At 29.2% G+C, this 16,679-nt stretch overlaps 10 protein-coding genes across 10 annotated transcripts, besides 14 other annotated features; 5 read left to right on the forward strand and 5 right to left on the reverse strand.

Annotated features, from left to right (window-relative positions):
* Window positions 1–75: 75 nt before the first annotated feature.
* On the reverse strand, window positions 76–2,148 carry CMU_029730 (uncharacterized protein; the record flags this gene model as incomplete). The annotated part of the gene is made up of 7 exons (XM_002142211.1): window positions 76–257; window positions 343–439; window positions 557–1,595; window positions 1,668–1,753; window positions 1,805–1,921; window positions 1,994–2,046; window positions 2,112–2,148. The coding sequence occupies 7 exons, from the start codon at window positions 2,146–2,148 to the stop codon at window positions 76–78; spliced, it is 1,611 nt and encodes a 536-aa protein (XP_002142247.1).
* Window positions 493–523: a sequence feature (AT_rich).
* Window positions 1,620–1,641: a sequence feature (AT_rich).
* Window positions 2,149–2,346: 198 nt separating the features above from the next.
* Window positions 2,347–2,374: a sequence feature (AT_rich).
* Window positions 2,375–2,632: 258 nt separating this feature from the next.
* Window positions 2,633–2,667: a sequence feature (AT_rich).
* A 186-nt stretch (window positions 2,668–2,853) lies between these two features.
* CMU_029740 (XAP5 domain-containing protein) lies at window positions 2,854–3,896 on the reverse strand (the record flags this gene model as incomplete). The annotated part of the gene is made up of 4 exons (XM_002142212.1): window positions 2,854–2,964; window positions 3,017–3,087; window positions 3,152–3,243; window positions 3,328–3,896. The coding sequence occupies 4 exons, from the start codon at window positions 3,894–3,896 to the stop codon at window positions 2,854–2,856; spliced, it is 843 nt and encodes a 280-aa protein (XP_002142248.1).
* A 140-nt stretch (window positions 3,897–4,036) lies between these two features.
* CMU_029750 (protein kinase domain-containing protein) lies at window positions 4,037–6,283 on the reverse strand (the record flags this gene model as incomplete). The annotated part of the gene is made up of 1 exon (XM_002142213.1): window positions 4,037–6,283. One exon carries the CDS (start codon window positions 6,281–6,283, stop codon window positions 4,037–4,039), a length of 2,247 nt encoding a protein of 748 aa, XP_002142249.1.
* A 281-nt stretch (window positions 6,284–6,564) lies between these two features.
* On the forward strand, window positions 6,565–7,715 carry CMU_029760 (DnaJ domain-containing protein; the record flags this gene model as incomplete). Its single annotated transcript, XM_002142214.1, has 2 exons — window positions 6,565–6,989; window positions 7,130–7,715. 2 exons carry the CDS (start codon window positions 6,565–6,567, stop codon window positions 7,713–7,715), a joined length of 1,011 nt encoding a protein of 336 aa, XP_002142250.1.
* Window positions 7,716–7,752: 37 nt separating this feature from the next.
* Window positions 7,753–7,848: a sequence feature (AT_rich).
* A 143-nt stretch (window positions 7,849–7,991) lies between these two features.
* Window positions 7,992–8,016: a sequence feature (AT_rich).
* Window positions 8,017–8,084: 68 nt separating this feature from the next.
* Window positions 8,085–8,112: a sequence feature (AT_rich).
* A 1-nt stretch (window position 8,113) lies between these two features.
* Window positions 8,114–8,830, forward strand: CMU_029770 (14-3-3 family protein; the record flags this gene model as incomplete). Its single annotated transcript, XM_002142215.1, has 1 exon — window positions 8,114–8,830. One exon carries the CDS (start codon window positions 8,114–8,116, stop codon window positions 8,828–8,830), a length of 717 nt encoding a protein of 238 aa, XP_002142251.1.
* Window positions 8,821–8,860: a sequence feature (AT_rich).
* Window positions 8,861–8,869: 9 nt separating this feature from the next.
* Window positions 8,870–9,694, reverse strand: CMU_029780 (uncharacterized protein; the record flags this gene model as incomplete). Its single annotated transcript, XM_002142216.1, has 5 exons — window positions 8,870–8,956; window positions 9,017–9,103; window positions 9,160–9,243; window positions 9,302–9,427; window positions 9,497–9,694. 5 exons carry the CDS (start codon window positions 9,692–9,694, stop codon window positions 8,870–8,872), a joined length of 582 nt encoding a protein of 193 aa, XP_002142252.1.
* Window positions 8,958–9,010: a sequence feature (AT_rich).
* Window positions 9,429–9,461: a sequence feature (AT_rich).
* Window positions 9,695–9,962: 268 nt separating the features above from the next.
* Window positions 9,963–10,400, forward strand: CMU_029790 (60S ribosomal protein L27, putative; the record flags this gene model as incomplete). Its single annotated transcript, XM_002142217.1, has 1 exon — window positions 9,963–10,400. The coding sequence occupies one exon, from the start codon at window positions 9,963–9,965 to the stop codon at window positions 10,398–10,400; it is 438 nt and encodes a 145-aa protein (XP_002142253.1).
* A 425-nt stretch (window positions 10,401–10,825) lies between these two features.
* Window positions 10,826–11,680, forward strand: CMU_029800 (ER lumen protein retaining receptor, putative; the record flags this gene model as incomplete). The annotated part of the gene is made up of 1 exon (XM_002142218.1): window positions 10,826–11,680. One exon carries the CDS (start codon window positions 10,826–10,828, stop codon window positions 11,678–11,680), a length of 855 nt encoding a protein of 284 aa, XP_002142254.1.
* Window positions 11,681–11,928: 248 nt separating this feature from the next.
* Window positions 11,929–11,960: a sequence feature (AT_rich).
* A 95-nt stretch (window positions 11,961–12,055) lies between these two features.
* Window positions 12,056–12,105: a sequence feature (AT_rich).
* A 15-nt stretch (window positions 12,106–12,120) lies between these two features.
* CMU_029810 (fructose-1,6-bisphosphate aldolase, putative) lies at window positions 12,121–13,197 on the forward strand (the record flags this gene model as incomplete). The annotated part of the gene is made up of 1 exon (XM_002142219.1): window positions 12,121–13,197. The coding sequence occupies one exon, from the start codon at window positions 12,121–12,123 to the stop codon at window positions 13,195–13,197; it is 1,077 nt and encodes a 358-aa protein (XP_002142255.1).
* Window positions 13,198–13,307: 110 nt separating this feature from the next.
* On the reverse strand, window positions 13,308–15,950 carry CMU_029820 (uncharacterized protein; the record flags this gene model as incomplete). The annotated part of the gene is made up of 1 exon (XM_002142220.1): window positions 13,308–15,950. One exon carries the CDS (start codon window positions 15,948–15,950, stop codon window positions 13,308–13,310), a length of 2,643 nt encoding a protein of 880 aa, XP_002142256.1.
* A 434-nt stretch (window positions 15,951–16,384) lies between these two features.
* Window positions 16,385–16,415: a sequence feature (AT_rich).
* A 238-nt stretch (window positions 16,416–16,653) lies between these two features.
* Window positions 16,654–16,679: part of a sequence feature (AT_rich) that runs on past the window's edge.

The following is a 16,679-nucleotide window of genomic DNA, read 5'->3' on the forward strand; positions in this document are numbered from 1 at the left end:
TCTGACAATATTCGTATTTCAAAAATCTATAATTCAAGACTAAATATTATATGATATTATCAGAACTAAATCTATCTAATCAAGAGAGTCTTCTTGTAAAATGTTATCCTTAGTTACGGCAAATTCACTATCAGATAAATCTTCTGCATTGGTATTCCTTTCTTGAATCTGAATTCCATCATAATTAGCTAATAACCACTCAGATAAAGATCTTTCTAAGATCGCTTGTATTTGTTCCTTGTTGTCACTATGTGAATCTAATTAGAAATAAAGTAAAATATCTGTTTATTTAAGTTCACAAAAATACTTTTGTGAGTTAGCTATATTAATAAATGAACTTACTTATCAGATCATTAAGTTTCTTTGAATCTTCACGACTATGTTTTGAAATTATGCTAAGGAGGCCTTTCTTGAATAGTACAGAATTAGACCTTAAAATCTACAGGAAAAAATCAAGAAATTGTTTTCATGCCCGAAAATATTTCAACGGTCAATTTTTATTAAATATTATCTTTATTAAAAAGAAGTATTTAATTTCTCAGTAATATTTACTTACCATAGAGGAAATATTCTGTGCCATAATGGGGCAATAGGTTGAAATTGCATGTTTCATAGTAAAATCCTTGACATGCATTAATTCCTTTGGGAAACGTTCCTGCAAATTCTTTAATAGAACTCTTAAAGTTTGCTGGATTAATACTGAAAGGCCACTATTACTCTTTAGACTAGTTTTACCCAGTGTTCCATATTGGATCTCATATCCACTAACATTAACAAAAAGGACTCGGTGAACATATTGAGCATGTGATGCAATAGTTATTGATATGGGAGTCTCGCTTCCTTTTAGCTTATCAATAACATCATATGGCTGCTTTGGATATTCAGTAAATTTAGGGTTTGGTTTTATTCCAAATGAAGCCCCATATCGTTTTAAAAATGTTTTTATAGCACTTAGTATATCACATGTTGCTACTTCCTTTGAAAATATTGGCATGCCATTTGCACTTCTATACACATATAAATTTCCACTTTTATAAGGATCCATTAAATTTTCCTCTGAAATTTTAAAGGTCTCGGTATCCAAAAACCCAAAAACAGCTTGTACTTTATATTTTGAATGTTTGTCGGAATATATATATTCCCATTTATCATTTAAAAGTTCTTGAAATGTCATTACATTTTTTGGTGGCCAAATAATATCTACATCATATAAGTTTGTATTTAATTTTACAGCAATATCTTGATACCACAATCTACTAAGTGACATATAACTTTTTAGTTTATCCATGCTTTTTTTACAATGATCCTTAGTTGATGTACACTTTTCTCCAAATTTATCAGGATCTAAATTTAAATGAAGTATGACAGTAAATTCTGTCACCCATTCCCAGTTTACCACCTGTAGTTTTTCACTTTCTCCTACATAGAATGTACCAGTATTAATATCGCATAATAATTTAAATAACCATATTGAATCACCCATTCTCATTTTGACTTGAACCATTCCTTTTCCATGTTGAGTTGCATACAGTAAAATCATCTTAAGTCCAACTCCAAATTGTCCAGAATAAAAGTGTTTTGTTTTTACCTTTTTGCTGAAGTTTGATTAAATAAGATGCTTAATTATATATTTAAAAAAATGAATCTTTTCATTTTTTATTTCTTACCTCGTTCCAAATAAGGTTCCTAGTAGATCAATAGATTCAAGTGAGATACCACATCCTGTATCCTGTACTCTAATTGAAAGCCTTGGCTATAAATACATCAATTAGATACTCCTTTTGATTAGTTTATATAAACTTACATCATTTCTATCCAAAATATAATCATACATAACAGAAACCTGAATCTTTGGCATTAAATTTCCCCATTGCCCATGCTCCCTCTTCCTACATGCATCCATTGAGTTATCAAATAGTTCCTATAAGATTGTAGATATACATAGTATCAATTATTGCATCATTATTTATAACATATAGGTACTATAACATACTTTACATGTCATAAAAAGAGCATTTTCTGTATCAAATCCTGTTAAGCCAACATCTGACAAGGTAAGTTATTCAGTAGAGATCTTAAATATAAGTCTAATTTTTTGATATATAACTTACTTTCACAAAAAAACTTTATTGCTGATGCATTTGCCATTATTCATAGTTATTTTAAAAAGGAAAACTTATGAACATTTAATTGTGGGTTTTTAAAAAGTTTATTATTTTTAGAACATACCGGTGTCATGCAATAATGCAAGAGGTATTAAGGTACTATTACTTATTAGTACCGCCTAATAGGGACTTTTCATTTAGGTGTTCTTATAAATAAATTTAGAACTAAGTAAAACAAGTCAATTAATTATATAAAATATTTTATATTAGCTTTAAATGTCACAAATATATCTAGAAAATATGTCTGAATATACTGAGAAGGTATGTTTATCTTTATATCCAAAATAAAAAGTATTAACTACTTCGAGATTCTTAAATTACACTTTGTGTACTATTTCCCAGATTTACAAACACTTAAACTCTTATTGGTATAATTATGGCCGATTCATAGTTCATTATGGTGCTATTCCAGCAATCTTTGCATATGGCTTATGGGTTGAAAATGAACTTACACTAAATCCTATATCATTATTTAATAAGATAATTATTAATTAATATAATAGGGAAGATTAACGTAATGGAAAAGTGAAATCTACCTTATTTACTTTAAACATTGATATTATATATTGGGAAGTATACAATTATTAGGTTATTTTTATATTAGTTGTAATGATATGTTAAACATAAGAAATCTCTAAAGATGGATACAACAGTAATTTTATACTTAAATATCCTGCAAATCTTTTGTTTAATATGGTTTATTAAATTTTCCTGGTAAGTAACTTTCCCATCTATAAACTGGGAATGTATTTTTATTTTTTTCATACCATTGCCTTTGAACGACCTTGCCTGCATGAGACTTTCATGGAATTAAAAACCTTGTTATAAACAAGAAACTTGAATGAATTTACCTCTGTTGTTTCTCTCCTAATATCACTAATTATTCGAACATCATCAAATACATTGAAGTGAAATAAAGGACCTAAACATGAATATATTAAAATATTAATCACCCTTAATATATTGTATTTGTATGAAGTACTAACCAGTTTTTCCTCTAGCTCTTGTCTTTATTAACTCATGAAACGTAATATAATGAGGAAGTATTACATCTTCCTTTATGTACATCAAAGATGAACTATATAAGTGTATAAATTAATTTACATGTCCAAAATTATAAATATTAAAATGTATGTATACAATTATCTTAAATTTAGCTTACCTTAATATCCTAGATAACTCACGGAATTCAGACTTTAATTTAAGTCTACAAGTTTCTAGGAATTCCCCAATAGTACTGCCACGAGGTATACATACACTACGACGATGACCTTGGCCATCCCAATATGAAAATACAATTTCAATTATCTGTTTCTTAAGTTCTTCATCCTCTTTAAGAGCTTCTTTCTCCGCTTCTTCTCTTTTTCTAGCTTCTTCAGCTTCTCGTTTTGGGTCAGGTAAAAACTGAGTTTCCACAGTTTTGTCTTTCCCTAAGAGTTCAAAACTTACATCATAATCTGCTTGATTTTTCATTTTATTATCTTCATTTGTTATCTCATGTTCAAATGAAAGAGTATAGATCTTTGGTTTTTTTAATTTTGGATATTTTGTTTTATCTTCTATGTTATGTTTTAAGAGCCCTAATAATTCTGATTTTTTGAAAGCTTCTGCTGGAGCTAAACCTATACTAGTGTGTTTAAACTTATCTTCAATATCTTGTGTATCTGAATTTGTATCAAACATTTCATCAAGATCCTTGAATAATTTTATATCATCTTTTTGAGGAATCATCTTTTAAATGTTATATAAAATAAGTGTCAAGGAAGGGTCCGCCAAAACAAATTATATTATTTAATACTAGAAAAGCTAAATATTTTTTCTTTGAATTCTAAAAGTAGTAAAACTAGGGAGTATACAATATTTTGAAGTAACTAATTGGATATTTTATTGAGATTTTGTTTAAAGGATATGAACCAATCAGCTAATTCCTGTTGTATAGATATAGGTCTATTATTTGTCAACTCTTCTTTGTCACCAATATGCAACTGTTGAATATCTCTGATAACTGTATCCTCTATTGTAAACTGTAAAGGTCTTTCTACTTTAGCCAACATATTCTCCAAATAGTCAGTGCTCATACCCCTTAATTTTAACCATGGATGGTTTAACATATCATAAGCTTTAGGTCTAGAACATGGATCCAAAGATAAAAATGGAAGTAAAAATAATGAAAAATTATGAGCTTCTGGTTTTGGAATGCGATATTTATTTACAAGAACAGACTCTAAATCCCAAAATTGTAATTTTGTTATCCTTTGTAATTTATGATGTTTCGTAAAAAACTTTTTAGATTTTTTACCTTTTGTTATTAGAGAAGTTGGAAAATCACCCAAAAGCTCGATCATTTGGGCTAAATGATCATCATCACAAGAAAAGTGTGCTGTAGATTTTGGTGTGAATAATAAATCACCAGTTAATAATTCAAATATTGTGCATCCAAAACTCCATATATCTGCAGTATTGTCATATCCAGATCCAACAATAACTTCTGGACTTCGATATTGCCTAGTTTGTATATCATCACTAAAATGCTTATTAATCCAACATGAATTCCCTAAATCTACTATCCGATATTCTGATGTATTACTAGAGAATAGATTCGGATTATTGCTACTTTCACGTATTAAATTCCCAATATATTCCATAAAACCTTTATATTTTATTGTTTTCTGATCCAAAGTCTTGCATGAATTTATTGAGATATTTTCTTTCCCATATCCATTAAAATCATTATCAGTTTCTATATATTGTTTATTCCATTGGGATAGAGGTAGTAAGTGAGTATAACGTTGTTCATCTTCGCCAATATATTGATGTGGATGATATGCTTCATATAAATGATAATGATAAGGACGTTGTATCATAGGAAATTGAGTTGTTGAAGTTAAAATATCAGAAATATCCATTTGATCAGAGTATACTTGATTATTAAAATTTCTACCCACTGTAGCATTATATTTAATTTGATAGTAACTAATACATGTGGGATCTGAGGGCATTGGTTTTAAGTGGAGACGAATAAAAGGAGGAGTAGCAAGTCGTCTATTATAATCTAGTTTATTTTGAAGACCTTTTTCAGATATTTCCTTACTTTCTTCAGATAAAACTGATTGACCCTTCAAATTCTCAGTTTTATCTGCACCAGAATCTGCAAAGTATATCTCATTACCTTGACAATTTATAGAACAGTTATCTTTAGAATTCTTCATTATTTGTTTGAGTTTCCTACGATTCTTTCTTCGTAGTTTTCTCCTTTCTTTTGCATTCATAGGTCTACTCATTTCAAATTGTTCTCCAGGTCTATTATTCTCTGTATTTACCAAGTATAATTCAGGATCTTCTTTATTAACTTCATTAATTGGTATCATTGGAAGTGAATCACTTGATACAACTATATTTTCAGGCTTAATATCTGTATGTATAACACCACAAATTCTATGTAAATAGTCTAATCCAATCAATATATGTACTGCAATCTTTCGAACAAGATCTATTGGTATTCCCTTGTATTTATATAAACTAACCAAATGTAAAATATTTGGTCCCATTACCTCAAATACCATACAAACATGATGTCCATTAGGGCCACTAACTTCAAAAGAGTCTATATAATCAACCACACCGGTAAAATTACTTGATTTAGGTTTCAAATATTCCTCTTTATATATTTCATAAATTGTTTCTAAATTACTATTCCACTCTTCATTTTCTTTATTTTTCCTAATTACAGTCAATATATTTATTTCATCATATGCTGCTTCTTTGTATTCAGGGGCACCTTTCTGAAATTTGAGTGCAACATAATGTAGTGGTTTACTAGATAAGTTAACAGCCAACCAAACAGTAGAGAAGTGACCCCATCCCAATTTTGAAACAATCAAATATTTCGTATTATATATCTCTCCAACATATACTGGATGATACCCACCTGGCCTATAGTCCTCTTGTACTTCATCCCAACTATTTGCTGGTATAGTGGCCTCATCATAATCTTGTAATATGTTAGAATTACTATTCATACCCTTTACTAAATTATAACTTAAGCTTCCATGTGTATGCTTTGTAGAGTCTGTATAGTCTATATTTTGGATACTAGATATATTTACTGTGGATTTCATTGTTTCATTGAAGTTTAATAATTTTCTGCTTTTAAAGAACCTAGCAAGCAAAAAGGTTATACAAGATAAAGGCGCCAAAATGTGCAGGAATACCGGGTATTGATACTGTTGGTATTTATTATTTTTAAAACTTAGAAAACATCTTTTTGACTTGAGTGTGGGTAAAGAAGTAAACAATATTTGTTTTAAAGTAATAAACTTATTATTAACTTTTTTTGGTATATAATATATAAATCTAAGACTTATATTTTGTGATATCTCACTTCTAAGTGACAGAAATAATGCTGGATAGCATATTAATTCAAAGCTTACTAGGTACAATTATTATTTATGGTTTATTTCAATTAAAATCTAAAGATGCATCATCTTATTTATCAGTTTTATATAAATATCGTATTTTAATTGGACTGATATTAAGCCTTACACTATTAATTATAAGTGTCCAACTAATCCCTCACAACTACTATGATGTTATAGGCGTTGGTCGTTGGGCTTCTCGTAGTGATATTACTCAGGCAATTAGAATAGCTAAGAAGAAATATCATCCAGATAAGAATTTAGAAGATGACAAAGCTTCATCTGTTAATATATTTTATGAAATTCAACGTATAGAAAGTGTACTAAACTCAGAAAGTAAGCGCAATATATATAATAAATATGGTGATTATAGGAAAGATGGAATAATAGATGATCGTAATATAATTATGTGCTTTATTCTTAGTTTATCAGTCCAAGTTTTTTGTTGTCTAATTGGTTTTTTTTATCTATTCCTTATATATTTCAAAAATCAAGAGGCTTATTTATAGTATATAATGTGGCTATATTTTGCTCAGAATTACATATAAGGTTATCTGAAGATCCTAATCCAATGAGATCTATTCCATTTATAGGCTCACTATTACCATTTGAAAAGATTTTAGTTTTAAGGAGTATATTTCCAACTATTTTAATATTGACATTCTTGTATTCAGCCATGTACTACAAGAACTATGATGATATTTTACTTGATATGTTACGTGGTAATCTTATTACTAATAAGAGGATTATTGACTTAACTCAATCACTACTTATTCAGATTCAAACTCACGGATTTGGTAGTGCAAAATCAAGTTCGAATACTAAAGGGAATGTAACAAATAATGGAATATCTTTATCTACAACACCTTATATTGAGGTAGATAGTGATTTAGAGAACGATAATGTAAATGTAGCAAGACAAATGCAAGAATCCCTTAAGAGTTTGACTTCTACAATGAATGAAGATCAGAAACAGCAACTACAGAAAATTCTTAATATAGCGATTTCAGCAAAAAATAGAGAAATTAAAAAGCAACAAAGTTGGGGTATTTTTGGTTCTATATTTAATAGTAATATTTTATGGATTATTGTAGCAGTTATTGCTATGCAGTATATAAAGGGATTATTCTCATAAGTTTATCAGTCATTCTAAAAAGTTTACAGATCTAATCAATTTTATATTTTATAATTATAAGAATTATTCAAAATAATATTGGACTAAAAATAGAACTTGATAAACTAAAAATATTTTTTTTTATATTTTAAAAGAATGATACTATTATTGAAATACAATAACTTATTGAGATTTAAATAAAGACTACAAAGTTGTAATGATATTTTTTTTTAATTCTTTCACAAACTTATGATATTGAAGGTTTGGAATTCTTTTCTGAAAGTCTGATTACATTTGAAATTTTTTTATTAATAATATAATACATATAGTATTACAAGCTAGGGTAATTTAGATCTTATTTTATTTAAAATTCAAGTTGTATGGTTATTGAATAATTATTTTAAATTAATAAATTAAAGATGACAATTTCAAAAGCAGCTTATAAAGCTAAACTATCAGATTCTATAGGTAATTATGAAGATGTAATACAAATATTAACGGAGTCTTCTGATTTTCATGATAGCTCTTTAAGACTCCTTTTAGTAGGATCATTAAGGAACCGTATTACATCATTGAGGACATCCTTAAGAACAATAAAATCATGTAAAGAAAAATTAGATCCTTCGGATTTATCTAAAGGCCTTACTTCAGTTATCAATGAAATATGTGAAGAGTTAAGCAAATTAATTATGGATGAAAGTGAAGATGTAATAAGACTAATCGATGATAATATTTTAATGTATTGTAATGACCACGACAAAGCCTTTTGTAACAAACTTAAAGGTGATCTAATGAGATATCGTGCAGAAATAACTACTGGAAGTGAAAGATCTTCAAATATCAAAGCCTCAGTAGCTTTTTATGAAGATTCGTTACAATTAGCAAGAAGTTGTACTGAGAAATATCCTATTGATCCCCTATACCTTGGAACTATTCTTAACTATTCAATCTTAAAATGTGATCTTTTGAATAATCCAGAGGGGGCTATAACCTTTATAAATAGAGCATTATTAGCTGTTAAGGAATCTAATGAGACATTATCTCCCCAATCTGAACAACTGATTAAGATACTCAATGATAATATTTCTAAATGGGAGCAAGGGTCTAAAAATTTATTTACAAGTGCATTTTTTTAATTAAGTGAATTATTATTTAAATTATTAAATCCATTTCTTTTAAATATCCTTAATAGCTATATTTTGAATAAAGATATCCATTGGGTCTAGCTTACTAGACTGTTTTACATTTGAATAATTGATCATCTTTAAAATAATACATAAATTTTAAGTTTAAACATAAATTTATACAAAAATAAACCTTACCTTATAAATATCCTTTATATTATGCACTTTACTTAGTTTATCAATATCAATAATATTACCTTTTATATTAGAAATACAGTCACACATCTACTATAAATAAAACCATTATGGTACACTCCCTAAATCTCCCGAATTTAACTGACCTCTGTTTCACTCATATTGATACAAGTAACAAGTATTGAATCCACATATTCTGATATACCAAATATATTGAGAGCACTTTTAATCTATAATTTCAAAATAAGACTGTTATTCTAAAAATCCATGAAACAATATATAACTTACTTTAGTAGAGGTAGACAAATAATAAAGTATATCTGTTTCAATTGATTTAGTTTTAGTTTTATGTCTTAATTTCTGTCTTAACATAGAACACATTATACTATTCAACATATGCTCTACAGAATATACCTATTAAATATATAATAACAAATTAATTTATAAACATCTTAATCTAAACTATATAAATATGCAACATACCATCCTAGCATTTACAAATACACAGAGTTTATCCTGTTCATTAAATGTATTCCTTGCTTTCGTGTGTTTATTAAGAATCCAATCAACAATATCATTTGTATTCTTAACATCACAAATCAAAGCCATAGAAATAGAATAATTAGGTAATAAATTACCCAGTGTATATTTTTTAATCAAATCCTTGTTAAAATATGACATTAAATTCTATATTTAAAATTACTAATATTCTCACAATACACAATCTTTTTACCGCCCTTAATTAATAGCACTATTATCATAAAATAAAGGATATATATAACATTAAGGCGCTATATATCATTCTGTCTCAATATATTGAGACATAGGAGCATAAGAATATTATTGTAATCATCACAAAGAGAATTAAGCCTTTGTAGGCAAATTCAGAAATTTACTTCACTTATATAAGAAGTTTAAGAGAATTTCTATCCGATAAATTTTTTTAAAGATGGCAAAGTTAATGAGACCAGGTCGTGTAGTTGTTTTATTGAGTGGTCGTTATGCTGGAAAAAAGGCAGTTATTGTAAATACATTTGAAAGTGGCACTAAAGAAAGATCATTCCCATTTATTTTAGTAGCAGGTGTTGAGAGGGCACCATTAAAGGTTCATAAAAGGTTATCAAAAAGTAAATTGAAGAAGAAGACGACAATTAGACCATTTTTGAAGTCTATTAATATGAACCATGTAATGCCAACTCGTTATGTCGTAACAGAGTTTGATATCAAGACTTTAATACAAGGGTTTGATATGCAAGAAGCTGAAGGAAAGAAACAAGCACTAAGAGCTTTACATGTTCTTTTCAATGAGAAACTAATTAATATTCAGTCAGACAAAGGTAAAGCACCAAAAGACTTGATCTTCTTAAGAAGACCCTTGAGATTTTAGTCACTGTATAATTCTTAATCTATTCCATCTAATTCCTATTAGATTAATATTAACTTTGTTTATTAACCTGACTCTTTTTCTTTATTATATAGTATTGTTGTTCAAACTGTTTAAAGTGTTCAATATAATTGTGCTATCTTAATAGATTTCCTATGTAATAGTTTGAGTACCTTCTTTATATTAAAAATATTAAGGCTTAAAAGTTGTTATGTATACTCTTTCTTTTTCTTTTTGAAAAGTGGATACAGGAGTATACCTTTTTTTTAAACGTGTTGTTACCGCCAAAAATGTTACACCCACATAATGAATCTAACCACTCGTCTGTTAAACAATAATTTTAATTAAAGTTACAGAGTATATTCGTTGCTCATAACTTTCAGTATATTACTTGACTTTAAATTGGACAAGTTTAGGTGTGCATCATCATGGAAGTGGTTAATTCAGCAGTTACTATTATTAGTGACCCAGAAAAATGTAGAACATGGGTTTCCCAACATAAGTCTTCTGTTAAAGCTTATATATCTTTAGCTATATTCTGTACAATCGTATTCTTTTTTTTATCAGATGGGGATTTCTCATTTTTATTGACATTATCTTCATTAACTTCAGCATTTAGCTTTGCTATGGTATGTCTTAAGATTGAATTAACAAAGTCATGTTCTGGAGTTTCCCTTAGAATGATGGAAGCTTATGTAATATTAATATTTGCACGATTATGTTCAATTATTCCATTTGAAGGCTATTTGCCTTATGATAGAAGTGGAGATTGGCTCTATCAAACTTTAGAAGCAGGTTGTATGTGCCTCGCTGGAACAGTTGTATATCTATGTCGTTCTCGCTACAAAGAGACTTATGATCCAAATACTGATGAGTTTAATAGTCTATTTTTAATTATTCCAGCTCTAATTCTTGCCCTTATCTTCCATCCTTCCTTAAATTCTTGGATGCCAGCTGATATCTCTTGGACCTTTGCCCTATATTTGGAGAGTGTAGTTGTATTACCTCAGTTATTTATGTTCCAAAAAGAACGCAAAGTCGTTCCATTTACTAGTCACTTTTTAGCTATGCAAGCTGTTAGTAAAATTCTTGCCTTCATATTTTGGATTTCATCTTATTCAGAGTTAAATGATCCAACTAGGTTACTTAAGAGGCATGTAGGGTACTGGGTTATTGTTATGCAGATTGTACAACTTGTACTTATGGGTGATTTTATATATCACTATATTAGATGCCTAACAAGAGGTGTACCAGTTCAATTTATTCTTATGGAGAATGTGTAAGCTATTCTTTTTTATAATTGAATTAACATAGTATTCATATTTGCACTATTATGACGAATGGTGTCATATTGCACATATCCTAGGAGTTATATAGAATTTAAGAGTTCAATGGGCCTTTGCATAATTATTAGGATTGACTAATTAATATCTTATGATCTAAGATATTTAAAACCTAATAAGTTTCTCGTGTATTTTCCTTTTTCAAAATTACAAGAATATAGAATTTACTAAGTGATAAATATCTAGAGATATATTTATTTGAATTTTATAATTATATTAACTACTCTTGTGTGAATAAAAAGTTGAGATTTTCACATGTGAGGCGGGTTTTTTGCCGCTTGGTTATTTGCTCTATTGTGAGATATCCATGCTACGATTATTATTTTTGAAATATTTCTATATATTCTTTATTTTTGAAATAAAATCGCAAATATTAGAAAATGAAGATTAGTCAAGAGTTAGCAAAAGAATTAGTAGAGAATGCTAAGAGGATTGCATCACCTGGTAAAGGTATTTTGGCTGCAGATGAATCTACAGGGACAATTAAGAAACGTTTTGATCAAGTTGGAGTAGAGAATACAGAAGAAAATCGGGCTGCTTATCGTGAATTATTATTTAAGACTGAAGGTTTGAATGAGTATATCTCAGGAGTAATACTTTATGATGAGACAATTTTCCAAAAGACTGCCTCTGGTGAGAAGATGACGGACCTATTACATAAACAAGGAATATTACCAGGTATTAAAGTTGATATGGGGTTAACGACTATTCCTCTAACTCATAATGAGACATCAACTATGGGATTAGATGGTTTAGCTAGTCGTTGCAAAAAATATTATGATGCAGGTGCTAGATTTGCAAAGTGGAGAGCTGTATTGACTATTGATTGTGCTAATAAGAAACCTAGTAATTTGGCAATTCAAGAGACCTCCCATACATTAGCTCGTTATGCAGCTATTTGTCAGGAACAACGATTAGTACCTATTGTAGAGCCTGAAATATTGACTGACGGTAATCATAGTATAGAAGTATGTGCATCAATAACTGAGAAGGTTTTAGCTTCTGTTATAAAAGCTCTTCATGATCATCATGTATTATTAGAGGGAGCTTTACTAAAACCTAATATGGTTACACCAGGTTCTGATTTCCAGAAGAAAGCAACGTGTGAAGAAATTGCACTTTACACAGTCCGTACATTAAGAAGAACAGTTCCATCTGCAATGGCAGGCGTAATGTTTTTATCTGGTGGTCAATCTGAAGAAGAGGCCTCTCTTAATCTTTGCGCTATGAATAATATTAAGGATAATAATTTATTTCTGTCATTCTCATATGGAAGAGCTTTACAAGCCTCTGTACTAAGAGTTTGGAGGGGTAAATCAGAAAATGTATCAGAAGCACAAAAGGTACTATTAGAGAGAGCAAAGGCAAATTCTGAGGCTCAATTTGGGAAATATAGAGGAGGTGTAGGAGGAGCTGAAGCCTTTGAAGATCTCTTTGTAAAATCCTACGTGTATTAGATTTGTCTTATTTAGATGCAATGATATGTATTAGTAAGCTTGTCTAACTTGTGCTAATGACTGGATAGTTTTAATACTACTTTAAAATTTGATCAACTTAATTTAAAATACTAACAACATATATGTCCACAACCTGAGGGACAAAATCCATAATTTAATGGATTAAGGAACCAATTCTTAAGGTGCGTAGGATGTCCCCCATGCCTACAATTGGGGCATCCGACCCAGCGTCCTAGTACAGGCATATAACAAATACAACATATGTTCCTGCTTTCATTACATTCTATACATTTATTAATGTCGTTTCGAGGTTTGTTGTAAATATTGAATGATATAGGATTTATTTGTAATTTACAGATCTTTGAAGATCCTACTTTATTAAATATATTGTGATTATCTGTATTTGAATCCACTAATTTGCTATAACTAATATCTTTATCTTTACAATTTATAGTTTGGATATTCTTAATAGGTCTAGTTTCATTTAAGTCTAATCCTTCAGAGTCACTACTCTCACTACTCTCGAATTCACCGCTGTGCTTAGAATTTTGTCTTCTCAATCCACCACAATAAAAATTAGATTCCGTAAGACCTTCTTGAGTTAATTTTCTTATTTCTGCCATAGGGCAAGCTTTAATAATTTGACAAGCTAAAATATACATTTTATATTTTCGTAATAACTGTATTAAGGATATAAACCATCTAATTTGATCGTTCCTTGATATTGTTTTAAAAATATCATTGCATGTTGAAGGCTGTAATAGTAAAATAATATTTGAAAATAGTATAAGAGTAGAAACAACATCATTTTTATTTAAGCAATTTTCCAGAGTTGTTTCAATTATTTCTGATAAATTCTTTGGATTAGCTTCAATATGTTGCAATATTTCAAACCATGGATCACCATTTTGATCATTAAATATTAAACAAAATAATTCACATATACCCTTTACAAAGTCAATGTTACTAAGTCTTATAGCTGAATTTTTAGTAAAAACGAAATCTGTTAAGCCTTCACCACAGCCAGAAGTAACTAGATATATGTTTGATTCATCTGAACTTTTAGTAAGGAAATAATTGCATGTGACTTTGTTAATATTCTCATTGTGATTGCAATATTCCCCTTTAATATCACATTTTTCAAACTTACTGAATTTATCTTTCCATTTCTTTAACCATTTCTCTAATTTTATATATGGAAAATGAGATATTAGGGTTCTCCAACATGGAGATATACCAATATACATTAACTTTGGAATTCTGGTTATCCACTCAGAGTCTGAGTTTACAACTAAATGATAGCTTATAGATCTTACTTTAGAATATTTTGAATCCATAATTGAGGCCAAATCTCCGGGAAAAGGAGTCAAACCGATATCTGGGAGAAAACCACAAGCTGAATATAATGATGAATCTATATAACCATTATTTTCAATGCAAAAATCAAATATTGACAAGTTTTTCGACTCTTTACTATCTCCTTTTAAATGTAAACTTTTTAAGTCTATTTTCTCAGTTGTTAATTCAGTCATTATAAATGGACAGGTATGAGACAAAATAAGCTCTGAATTCATGCAATTATGCATGCAATATGGTGTGTATATTGCATCAGAGACAGGAAATCTTTGACTAAATTGTTCATTATCTTTTCTAGATGATATAATGAAATTATGATCTATCCCACAAGATGCTACTACATCAACATCTAGCCAATCAAAATCACGAACAACATCTGTATGATGTGAAAATCTTATAATTGGCCGTATAGGGGATAATACATCATAAACAAGTATAGAAGAATCTATAACTGAACAACAATAAGCTAATTGAGTAGGATAACCAGGTCTCCAACGTACTTTAGCTATTGGGGACTGTGTTTTGAAAACTGAAATTGGCGAAACACTGTCTATCATCCTTATGTCCCATATGTATACTCCATTTCTGCAACCAGCTGCAAAAATATTGTTATCGTGTGGGTTCCACCGTATAGAGCTTAAACCTTGTGATGATAGTTGAACTTTTATACTGTGAGATGATTTTGATCTAAAATCTAATAGTGATACTATCCCGTTATCATATGCTACAATCATTTCATTTCTACTCCAGGTATCTGGAGCCAAATAACGTGAATGTAAATCTCTAACTGGTGCAGGAACTAAAGAGGTACCCCATACTGAATAATAATCCTCTTTCACAGAACTAGAATTTGATTTGTTATTTAGAGTCATTTTTCCTATTTCTTCATCAAACAAACGAATTGAACCATCTTGAAATCCAAGAGCAAATAAATTAGGAGCATTTCCAAGCCACTCTAAGCTACAACCAACTCTATACTGAGTTTGTAATCTTAATGATAAATACCAATGGCGAGATTTTCTAATCTTATAAATATGAGCCGAACCATCTACTGCTAAACCTGCAAATGTATGCGAACCTCTAGACCATCCAATAGCTGCAAAATTTGCTCGTGTTAAATTGTAAAATACAGCTACATCTCTTGCATCAACAGTACCTAGATGTAAAAGAGAACGTCCAGCTACAGCAATTCGATTCAATTCCGTATCCATAAATTGTGTATCCTGCTCTTTTGTCCCACTTGATTCATTATTTTTCAAAGTATTATCAAGTATCTCTGACAATAGCTCAGGACACTGAGCCCAATGGCATACAGCAAGACAATTTGGTGTACCTGTTAGTTTTTTAGCATAATAAAGCATATGCTTAGAATTGAATGCTGATTCATCTTGTTTCATTAAATACACCCCCTACTTTTTCGTGATGCAATAAACAACACAATAAGAAAAGTAACCTGGCGCTACATATACAATAGTATCTAAATTATATTCCTACTATTTATAGAAAACTAGCAATATATATTCTTATCTTTTTTCGTAATTTAAGGGTATCTTTTTTAAAAAAATCATAGGTTAGTAAATTACTTCATTGGTTTATTAAGTTATCTTATTTGCTCAATATTTTATTTATGTACCATGTTCTGTCTTACTATATTCTCGCCTTTCTTTCATAATTCTACTAGAAGATATGAATTATTAGTAAAGATAAATATCAATATTTCCTAAATGTATAGATATACAGTTGTCTTTTTCATTTATGGAATCTTTAATTAGGTATTAAGGTTAAGGTTTAGATAATGGAATGATAATATGAAATATAAACAAATAATTGCAATAATAAATAAATTAGAATATATATAAATTGGAGATTTCAGAATAGATCGGTATGCAAGTTTCTACACCGAACTTGATACATATCTCCAACAACAATTAGAATGCAAGTATATAGTTCAATTATACTATTCTTAGGTATTAGAAACTCCTAATACTGAATGAAGTCATTCTTACATATCTTTAACAAAAGTATTACTCGAATATTTTATTTCTTCCTTGATAAAACTGCTTAACAAAAAGAGAGTACCTTATCTCTTATAAACCCTTCTAATAAAAACATTTAATAATATCAAG

This window comes from Cryptosporidium muris, genomic scaffold (assembly GCF_000006515.1).
Source record: "Cryptosporidium muris RN66 scf_1106632353989 genomic scaffold, whole genome shotgun sequence".
NCBI lineage: Eukaryota > Apicomplexa > Conoidasida > Eucoccidiorida > Cryptosporidiidae > Cryptosporidium > Cryptosporidium muris.